The 11,104-nt window shown below is 47.8% G+C and overlaps 1 protein-coding gene across 1 annotated transcript; it reads left to right on the plus strand.

The window, feature by feature from the left end:
* Positions 1-2,205: 2,205 nt before the first annotated feature.
* Positions 2,206-5,744, plus strand: LOC119383455 (uncharacterized). Its single transcript, XM_037651586.1, has 2 exons — positions 2,206-4,767; positions 5,286-5,744. Exons 1-2 carry the CDS (start codon positions 2,206-2,208, stop codon positions 5,742-5,744), a joined length of 3,021 nt encoding a protein of 1,006 aa, XP_037507514.1.
* Positions 5,745-11,104: the final 5,360 nt, after the last annotated feature.

An 11,104-nucleotide genomic window follows, 5' to 3' on the forward strand; every position in this document is an offset into this window, starting at 1 on the left:
AGTGCCCGTTAATAAACGTCTTGACACTTGTTTTAAACAAATGCTTGTGGCGATCGAGCCACCACGCGAACGAGCGTCATGCCAAAGCCGGCCTCCCTACTTAGGGCACAGTATGTGTGTACTAGGCGCAGCGATGCAGATTGCTTATTTTCTCGTCAGATCAGTCTGAAACAACCTGGCGATACTCTTTCCGGCAACTAATTGCAGCCACAGGTAGCAAGCTTCACAGCGTGGCACTTAGTTTTCGTCGCATTACACCCCTGTGTAGCGGTAAAACTTACAAAGCAATTCCTTCATTGTGGAGCGCAAAGAAATCTGTGCTGCGCACGCCGCCCATATTTTGACTCGTACCCTGCTTGTTTACGCCATGCTTGCACTGCCCCTTGGATTCAATGCACTATATATTTACATTATATATACGTGCTACAGGATGACAGATTCACTATAGTCAGCTTTATGGCATTGCAGTTGTGTTATGCCACAAAGCATGTACTGTGCATCGGTGATTCGTTGTGCAGCGAAGCCCACCAGCAGGGAAATTGTAACTGCCACATACGTTGCCTGATGCTTTGTCTTCTTTAATTACAAAAAAAAAAGGCGCCCACGCAGTCTCCAGTCACCGTACGAGCACCCAAACGTCTAATGAATGCGCCAGTGCGTAGCAAAGGTTTCTTCAATTCTTCTACCCGCCAGGCAAACGAATTAGCAGCAACACTCTACATTAGAGAACAGACCAAGCCACTTCTTGGAATAGCTTGGAATAGTGTCATGGAGAAACTTAATTATGCCAACAGAAATTATTACAAGATACCAATGAATCACGTGGCCTGAATTCAGCGTGATCGCATAGCGCCAACTTGCTGCAAAATTGCGACGAGGCGCCGCTACGGATGTCTACTTCAAACGCCAGCTGCTACATTTCAGGTCAAATAATAAATGCGCAGATGATGGATTTATTAGCGCTGCTGATAGTCTTAAGAATCTGTATAAATTCAAGCGAACACACGCGAGGTAACATAAAGCAGGGCATACAGACATTTTAACGCAACGCACACTCTCGAGTGCCTCAAGTTTCACCTCACTTGACGACCGTCGGACCCATCGGATTCGAAGGGGATCGCGAAATAATTCGATATATCCATTATTACAAATGGAAAATACGCCTGTAAGCTTTCATATTAACACGTCTCGGACAGTCTCATGAGATGACTGATTACTTTGCGGCAGCGAACCCTTCTCGGCCACGAAGGGCTAGAGCTTCACAGCGTGACGTTTAGTTTTCTTCGCATAACGCCACTGTGCAGCGGTGAAGCTTAACAAGGCAAATCCCTCATTCTGGAGCGCACTGAATTATAACAGGCGCTTACATCGGAACACCACTGATACCTTGAAGAGCGAACTTGTTGGCTAGTTGGTTCAACATAACTTAAGGGAGCAGCGCGAAAGACAGGGACAGAAAAGGCACACACACACCCACACGTAGCGCAGTATGTGTGGTTGTATGTGTGCTTTTTCTGTCCCTGTCTTTCGCGCTTCATCCAAACTGACAGCAGAGTCGATGTCTTAGCAATCTCAGTCACTTCTAAGCGAACACTCGCCAGGTAACACAACAAAGCATGACACGGATACACAAAATCTTTAAAGAAGACACGCCATCAAGTGCCTCTAACTTCAAGTTTCAACTCGGCCTCGCGTTGCTCTCGTCTGCTCTCGCCAACTTGACTAGGGAATTTCTGGGTACACCACGGCGCTAGTTTTGCTCGGCGGCACAAGGTAGCCAACATTAAACATGCTTACACCGCTAACATTGGGCGATGTTTAGGTGGCTTTTTAGTCTCGTGCGGTCGAGTCGAGGTGTATGACAACAAAGAGCCGTGGCCGTCATACACGGAGCGGCTCGATGCGTTCTTTAACGCCAACGGCATCGAGGACGATGAAAAAAAGAAGTGGATATTCCTGTCAACAGTCGGCACAAGTACGTATGCAGCGCTTCGCAGTCTGTTGGCTCCCGATAAGCCTAAGGAGAAAACTTTCAAAGAACTTATATCAACGCTCAACAGCCACTTCAGCCCCGCGCCTTCGGAGATAGCCGAAAGCTTTCGTTTTCACTCGAGGGTTCAACTTGAGAACGAAAGCGTCGCAGAGTTTGTCGCCGAGCTCCGGCAAATTGCGGAACATTGCAATTTCGGCACAGCGCTGAACCGGATGTTGAGGGACAGATTTGTGTGTGGAATTCGTGACAGAGGCGTGCAACAGCGGTTGTTAGTTGAGAAAAACCTCACTCTGGACAAAGCCGTAGAAGTTGCAAGAACGGCAGAGGCGGCAGAACTCAACGCAAGCGAGCTGCGCAAGGGCCACTCCGACAGACCCGCTTCTCCTGCTCAAGAAGGCTTGGCGAACCATCTCAAGTTCAAGAAAAGGCATGCGCACGCACCCAAGGGTCATAAGGTGCAAGAATTGAATCCGAGAGACAAACCCAAGGCCGGACATCACGAGAAGTTCAAGCCTTGTATACGCTGTGGATCCCGCGATCACAGGCCTCCGGAGTGCAAACATATAAACACGAGGTGCTACAAGTGCGACAAAGTAGGTCACTTGGCCAGCTGCTGTTTGTCTAGTGATGACAAGGGAAAGCAGCAGCGGGGTTCTCAAGTGAACACGGTGCAGTCTGCGGACAAGCCACCTGAGTACTGCCTGCATTCTCTGCGGACGCAGTCATCCTTGAAGCCCATTACAATGGCATTCATTGTCAACGGAGTGCCATTGGAAATGGAGTTAGACTCAGGTTCTCCAGTTTCCATAATCTCGAAGGACACCTACCTGCAGCACCAAGGAGCTTTGCCAGTGCTTTCGCAGACAGACGTCAAGCTCAACTGCATACGTGGAACCATACCGGTGCAGGGAACGTTGTCTGTTCATGTACGTCTAGGCAAAACTGCAAGTCAGCAGGCACTGCTTGTGGTAGCTTGCAAGAGTCCCAGCTTATGCGGTAGAGATTGGCTTGCAACCTTCAATCTTCTGCCACGCCAAGTAAACGCAACGCAGATGGATTGTGCCACAGTAGAGATCGTACGTGCGATGCTCTTGGAATTTGAAGACATTTTCAAACCGGGGTGTGGGACACTAAAAGGACCACCAGTGCATGTCAAGGTTCGACCTGATGCGGAACCACGGTACTACAGGCCTCGTTCAGTGCCATATGCACTCCGAGTCAAGGTTGAAGAACTTCAGCGACTGGAACATGAAAACATCATCACGCCAGTGGACCATTCCGATTGGGCTTCACCAATAGTGCCAGTTCTAAAAGCAGATGGGCAAAGTGTCAGGATCTGCGGCGACTATAAGATCGGAGTCAATCCAGCAGTGGTGACAACACAGTACCCATTACCTAAAGTGGAAGATATATTTGCGTCATTGCAAGGTGGGGTCAAGTTTTCCAAACTGGATTTTCGAGAGGCTTACAACCAAGTCCCAGTGGATGAAGAGACCAGCAAGCTACTGGTCATCAACACGCACAGAGGTCTCTTTGCCTACAATCGCCTGGCATACGGCGTATCCCCAGCCCCTGCCCTCTTCCAAAGAAGAATGGAAGAAATCCTTCGTGACATTCCTGGCACGTCCGTATACCTAGATGATGTCTTGGTGACTGGCAGAACGGATGATGAACACCTCCAGAATCTGCGCAAAGTTCTACAGAGAATCAAAGAGCCTGGGTTGAGATTGAAACAGGAGAAGTGCGAATTCTTCAAACCATCTCTCGTTTACTTGGGCCATGAAATCAGTGCAACTGGTCTTCAGCCATCAAAGAAAAATGTTGAAGCCATCATGGAAGCACCCGAGCCAAAAGACGTCGGTGAGCTGAGATCCTTCATTGGACTCTTGTCATACTATGGAAAATTCCTCCCGAACTTGTCTACACTACTAGCACCCTTGTATGCTGTGCTCCACAAGAACAGCCCCTGGAGGTGGACAGATGAAGAACAAACAGCCTTCATCAAAAGCAAGAAAGTCATCATGGAAGCAAAGGTGTTGGCACACTACGACCCATCTAAGGAATCGGTGCTTGCATGTGACGCTTCGCCATATGGAGTTGGTGCAGTGCTTTCACACCGTGAAAATGGGGTGGAGAAGCCGCTGGCATTTGCATCTCGCACACTCACAGCAGCTGAGCGAAACTACTCGCATCTGGAGAAGGAGGCCCTGGCCATCATCTTTGGTGTCACACGCTTCAGAGACTACTTGCTGTGTCGAAGCTTTGTCCTAATCACTGATCATAAGCCATTGGTTGGCATATTTCGTGAAGACAAAGCAATTCCAGCGATGACTGCTTCTCGCATTCAGCGTTGGGCCATCACACTGGGAGCCTACACTTATACGATTGAGCACCGACCAGGACGTCTCAATGGGAATGCTGATGTCATGAGTAGATTACCACTGACAGAGCTTTATGCAGAGCCACCTGAACCACCGGAGCTGGTCAATGCAATCTCAAAGCTGGAAAAGCTAGCAGTATCGGTGAAGCAACTGCAGCAGTTCACTGACAGTGACCAGACTCTAAGCCAAGTGCTGCAGTGGGTCAGAGTTGGGTGGCCGCAGAGTCCCCCAGACAAAGCTTTCCAACCATTCTGGCAAAGACGGGACGAGCTGAGCGTGCACAGCAATCTGCTGTACTGGGGAAATCGGGTTGTAGTGCCACATCCTGCTCAGAAGCATATCTTGGAGCTGCTACATGAGGCGCACCAGGGAATGGTCATCATGAAAGGCATGGCAAGGTCGTTGGTCTGGTGGCCAGGAATGGATGCTGAAATAGAAAGATGCGCCCGGCAGTGCGCACATTGTCTTCAGAACTCTCCGTTACCGGCAAAAGCAGAACCAGTGTCATGGCCTGAGCCAAGTGAGTGCTGGGAGCAGGTACACTTGGATTACGCAGGCCCATTTGAAGGAAGAATGCTCCTTATACTGGTGGATGCGAAGTCAAAGTGGCTTGAAGTTGCCATCGTGCCAAGTGCCACAGCTGAACAAACAGTAGAGCACTTGAGGGATATTTTTGCAAGGTTTGGACTACCAAGATGTATTGTTACTGACAACGGAACACCATTTACTGGTAAAGCGTTCCAGGACTTCGTTCTGGGAAATGGCATTAAGCACCTGCGAACAGCTCCCTTCCATCCAGCGTCAAATGGCTTAGCTGAGCGTGCTGTCAGAACAGTGAAGGACGGTCTCAAAAAGACCACTGGCGGAGATCTCAAGCTCCGGCTTGCAAGATGGCTGCTTATGTACCGCAGAGCACCCCGCCCAAAGGGAACATCGCCCTCCGAGCTGATGCTGGCATACCCAATGAAAGCAAAGATGGAACTTTGCATTCCCAGACGGGGGGCAGAGGTGAGGCCAAAACAGTCACAGAGTCCAAGGAGCATGCTGAAAAGAAGAAAAAGGGACCAAGGTTCAAGAAAGGAGACAAGGTGGCAGTTCGAAATTTCGGCAGAGGTCCCAAGTGGTGGTTAGGCGAAGTTGAAGAAATAAATGGATCTTCTATGGTAACTGTTTCAACTCCCCAAGGGAAGGTTCGTCGCCACAACGACCAAGTGAAAATGCACTTGGACCCTCCAGCACCCAGTTCTGCGGATACAACACCCACCGAGGAAAACTGTGTAGCCAGCACCTCGGGCAACATAGAGGCCGCAACAGTGCCATCAGCAAGACGTCCAACCCGAACTATCCGCAAGCCCCTACGATACCAATAAACTTTAGGGAGGAGGAGTGCTGTGTATGTAGCTGTGATGTGCTCGGGTAGATGGCACTGCCGCCTTGGGAGAATGTTGTGCGCGTTCCGGCAGATGGGGGGACGGTCGCGCGTCGAACACTCGGAGCCGGAGGCGAAGCTACGCACGGTCTCTCCGTGACTTCCCACGATGTAACTAAGCAGTAATAAACCTTGTTATGTTGATACACAACAGCTAGGGATAACTCAACTACACAAAACCATTTCCTCGCAGCAACTACTCCTAGAAAAACAGCAACGAAAGATCGAACAGCTCGAGAGAGCATTAAAATCTAGAACACCTAGCCCCACACCTAAGAGCGCCAAAGAAATTCGCACTACGGAACCTAACTCCATGGAAACCGATACACTAGAGCATCCTACAACGCACGACCCACTGCCTAGCGCTACAGCGAATCCTTCTCAGGTCGAGCAGATTGCCGGCCTCGTCATCAAAACACTCATGCCGCTCATACAGAAACAAAATGACGAAATACAGGCGATAAAAAAGCTCCAACTGACTTCTCTTCAACAAATCAAAGAACAAGGCCTAATTGTGGTCAAGGAAGCAGTACAACCCAAACTACTTGAACTCGATGCATTAATAATCAAATATCAGCGCAACTCGTCCCAATTGGATATGAGCAAGGCCCGGCTACCGATCAAACAATTAACTCACAGGCCGCAAAGATACACCAAGCATTGCATATATAACGTAGGCGATACCGACGACTCCAAGATGGAATACCAAAGTGCCAAAACCGCCGCACTGCTGAACTTTATTTCTAGTTGGAAGTAGCGCCTACGTATGTGCATATGTGTGTCTTTTTGTCGTCCGTGTTTTCTGTGCGCTCTTAGTTTTTCCAAGATGGAATACCAAAGTGCCCAAACCGCCGCACTGCTGAACTTTGTTTCTAGTTGGAAGTACCGCCTACGTATGTGCATATGTGTGTCTTTTTGTCGTCCGTGTTTTCTGTGCGCTCATAGTTTTTCAAGATGGAATACCAAAGTGCCCAAACCGCCGCACTGCTGAACACTATTTCTAGTTGGAAGTAGCGCCTACGTATGTGCATATGTGTCTTTTTGTCGTCCATGTTTTCTGTGCGCTCATAGTTTTTCAAGATGGAATACCAAAGTGCCCAAACCGCCGCACTTCTGAACTTTATTTCTAGTTGGAAGTAGCGCCTACGTATGTGCATATGTGTGTCTTTTTGTCGTCCGTGTTTTCTGTGCGCTCATAGTTTTTCACACACAGGACAGTGCACGGTGGCAGTAGTCAACCAGGGGCAATGTGTCGACTGCGTATCTACCATACAGGATGATGTTACAAGCATGGAGGAGGTCGCTATCGCCCTCGCGCTCAGAAACACAGCGTCAACCTTCGTCCTTACGGACTCAATGACGGCTTATCGCAACTACATTAAAGGCAAAATCAGTCCTCGATCTAGCACGAAGAATACTTTCACAAGCAGCAGAAGGCCGTACTGAGGGAGACTGGAAACAAGTCATATGGATACCTGGCCACTGTGGAGTCAGAGGCAACGAGCTAGCTCATGTCTCCGCCCGAGCTCTCTGACCCCGGGACTCTAACTTCAGTGTAGGCACTCCAGCCCTTCCAGATCAGACGGCCCACCTGACCACATACACTGAAATATTACTGTTACAAGCTGCCACCAGCGTCGCCAGCGCGAAGTCGGCGACGGGATGACAGCAGGTTAGTTCGTTCCGTACGTAAGCAGAGACAGTGAAGAGATCAGAGACGTGGGAAACAAAACAAAACAACTTTACTCTAGTGGTATTGCAGCACAAGGAACGGTAGCGGAACACTTATTAGAACTAACAAAATACATACAAACTCAATACATACGATTAACAAAATACATATGAAATCAATAAATCAGCTTACAAGAGAGAAGGATTACGAACTACACAAGAACTAACAAACACTAAAACTACAGATGAGAAAGTCCGAAGGGATAAACAGGTGAAGGCATACGTGTGATGACGGGCAGCGTTGAGTCCACGACGATCGGAAGCGAGAAGTCGAAGAGACTTCTGGCACGACTGCGATGTCGGTGGTGTTGCAACGCTGGTGTTTCCGGGAGGCTAGTGCTTGAAGGCGATCTCGGGCAGGTTGAGCTAACCCGAGAGGAAGCTCCGATGTCTACGATGCGGACGTTAATTTCTCGTCACAACTAAACGAACGGCTACACTGTTAAAACGAGCCATCATTTTGACAGCGACCTCTTTATCTTTTTTGACGAGCCGTCGGCGTCAAATGGGAAAGACGGCGACTCTCTTGTCAACGAGCGAGCGGAGAGAAAGAGAGACGAGAGAAAAATGAGAGAGAAAGTTCCAGCGCGCCTCGGTTGGCTACCGTACGTCACGTGACACGTCGCTCTCTCAGCGGTTACCTCTCCAAGAAAAAGAGTGGGGGAGGCAGAGCGGCAGAGGCAGAGCCGCCACCGCGCCGGAGAGAGAGAGAAAGAGCCGAGAGAGCGGGTACTGCTGGCACTGCTGGTACGCCGGTACATTCCAACGTGTTTCTTCGATCTTTGTGCGTGCTTCTTCCATGTCGGTTTGGTGCGCCATTTTGTCTTTTTTTTGCATGGCGTGCGGCGCGTGTGTGCTTTGGAGCTGCAGCCTCAACTCGAGTGCACGTGTAAAGGTGAGTGTACTGTTCTACTTATATACTACTTTCGTCTGTTTACACCTTCGGCTGTGCACGGTTTAACAAGGCACTTCGTTTGCGTGTAGCAAAGAAGTAAGCTCTAGTTTTCGCGCGTTGTGGAGGCGACTCCCATCGCTCGTCTGTTCTGCTTTTTGCGGTATGCATTCGAGCGATGTGCTTTCGCACCGAGGCTGAACCACGTGCAGCAATTTTCAAGCGTCAGCTTGCATCTAGTGTGATAAAAGAAGAAAAAAAAATGAATAAAAATGTTCCAGTGAAAAAAAAAAAAAAAGCTCAAACGTACGAGGAATATTGGCGCGCGTTTTTGAGTAGAGTGCACTTTTCGCGCACTTTCGATGGCGATTGAAAGTGGTTAAAACGGTGCGAGGACTGGGATCGAGTGGAGGAACTCTAGTGCGCCATGTACGGCCGAGTACGTTCAGAGCACTTGAAAAAAATGCTAAATAGGGTCCTCAATTAGTATAAGACTTTATTTAGTTGTTTCTTTTTGCTTTTCATCTTTTCGTTGGTATACATGCGCTAATGCTGATCATGATCATCTGCAACTCTGACGACTTGCATAATGTGGATGCTATAGTCGCTAATTCGTAAAAGTACACGTCAAGTATAAATTAATAGTTTTTTTTTGTATTGTAGTGTGGCTTAAAACTGCATTTCTTGTGCAATTTACTCTCTCTGTTTCTTGATCGTTTCCCGGCAAAGGATGCAGACGTTGGTATCCGATAGCGATTGGCCAGCTCTATTCTGATTCGCGAATCGCAATCGAAAGTGACCTTGTAACATGCAAACGGGAGCAGGGGCGTAGCCAGAAATTTTTTCAGGGGTGGGGGGGGGGGCGCACCGCCTTCATTTCGGGGGTTGGGGGCACCTCCTTGAAATGGTCATTTTTCGCTCTGTATGCAAAAGAATTTCGGGGAGGGCACGGGCCCGGTGTGCCACCCCCTGGCTACGCCACTGAACGGGAGCGCTGAAGCATTGCGAAAAAAAAAAAAAAGACCAAGACGCGAAAGACGGAGTTTGTATTGAGAAGCATTACACCAAGAGCATCCACGCGCGTGCCCCGACTTTGAATTTTTTCATAGAAAATTTAAAAGTGCCGCCTATCAAACGAGCAGCTGTCACTGCGTAAAAATGGAGAAACTGGATTAAATTGCAATGTTCTCGACATGTGTAAGGATTTAAAACACAGCAGGGTGAGGAGGAGGCTAAGGGATTTGTCAAGTGCTTGCAAGTTAGTATGCAAGTTACTGCATGTAACTATCGAATGGATGTGATTGACTGACTGCTAATCGCTCCAATCATTTCAGGTTCACAGGACAGGTCTGAAAGGTCAACGTCAATCATATTTGGCTGTGGATATCACTGCAACTTTGGCACTCGACCAAGCGAGGTATGTACTCAGTATCTCGGAATTTTTTTTTTCTGCGTGTTTTAACATTGCTGAGGACGTGTGTGTCATTTGTAAAGAAAGACCAGACCCTAAATGGGGTCTTCTGAATTAGTACCTCAAGTTTAATGTGCAGGCCAACTGCCTACATGCACCCATGCCACAGCTGCGACGTATTGCCCCACTGTCAGCGCATAAGCCTTCTGGCATAGGTGTATATCAACCTCAAGCATACTTGGCTGTGGATGTCACTGCAACTTTAACACTCCATGAAGCGACGTATGTATTGAATATCTCTGGAATTTATTGTCTCCGTGTTTTAAAATTTCTGAGGACACGTGTGTCGTTTGTAAAGACAAATCAGACCCTAAATAGGGTCCTCTGAACTAATACCTCAAATTTAATGTGCAGGCCTACTCACCCCATGCACCCAAGCCACAGCTGCAACATATTGCCTCGTCAGCGAAGTCAGCTCATAGGCGCATACTTCTAAAGTATATTTCATGGAAACACATCTCAATGTCATGATTTCTTGTCACATTTGCGAGACTGCAGTGCAGAACTTGTACAAATATGAGAGACACTACAGAGTTCATTCAAATGTTCATAATGTTAATGTAGCATGTGTAAATCAGGGCTGCTCAAAACATTTCAAAACATTTAATGCACTGCGTGTGCTTGTTTCACGCAGTCATGTTGGAGATGATGTTGCTTCTGTGTCATCTGGACAAGAATTTAGATGTCCTCATATATTTCGTGATGTCAAGTTTTCTTTTTTTTTTTTTTTTAAGAGGTTGGGCACGTTAAGAAGCATATTTCTTCTAGTGTTGCCACTGCCTGTTGTTTTGTAAACTGTAAAAAAGTGTTTTCAAGTGCAAAATCATTCACGTCTCATGTAAGTTGCTTTCATGGCAGCATTGTGTGTCCAAGACAGAGTGTGACACAATGTGAGGAAGATCTTGCAGCACCTAGCAGTGCAGGCCAAGATTTCACCAGTGTTGATGTTTAACAAGTTTCAGGGCATGATAATGAGGTTTGTAAAAGTGGACAGCTGCCACAAGTGTGCATGTAGCCTATACTGGAACTTAGTGGTCTAGATGCGATTCATGGCAGAGCTCCTGAAGTGAAGCAAAATGACATTGCAGAATTACGGTTTAGAGTATGTGTTTATCCCTCTACATTATGAGCAGCTATTTCTGTTACTAGAAATAATACACGGTTTGTTTGTGCAACTGTGGGCTCTTTTTACATTTTATATTTGTTA

The sequence above is a fragment of the Rhipicephalus sanguineus genome, chromosome 1 (assembly GCF_013339695.2).
Source record: "Rhipicephalus sanguineus isolate Rsan-2018 chromosome 1, BIME_Rsan_1.4, whole genome shotgun sequence".
In the NCBI taxonomy this organism is placed as follows: domain Eukaryota; kingdom Metazoa; phylum Arthropoda; class Arachnida; order Ixodida; family Ixodidae; genus Rhipicephalus; species Rhipicephalus sanguineus.

Coding starts and splice junctions, on each gene's coding strand:
- LOC119383455 (XM_037651586.1), top strand. CDS start 2,206: ATGTTGAGGGACAGATTTGTGTGTGGAATTCGTGACAGAGGCGTGCAA. Junction 4,768..5,285: donor TGGTCATCATGAAAGGCATG/GCAAGGTCGTTG, acceptor TATGTACCGCAG/AGCACCCCGCCCAAAGGGAA.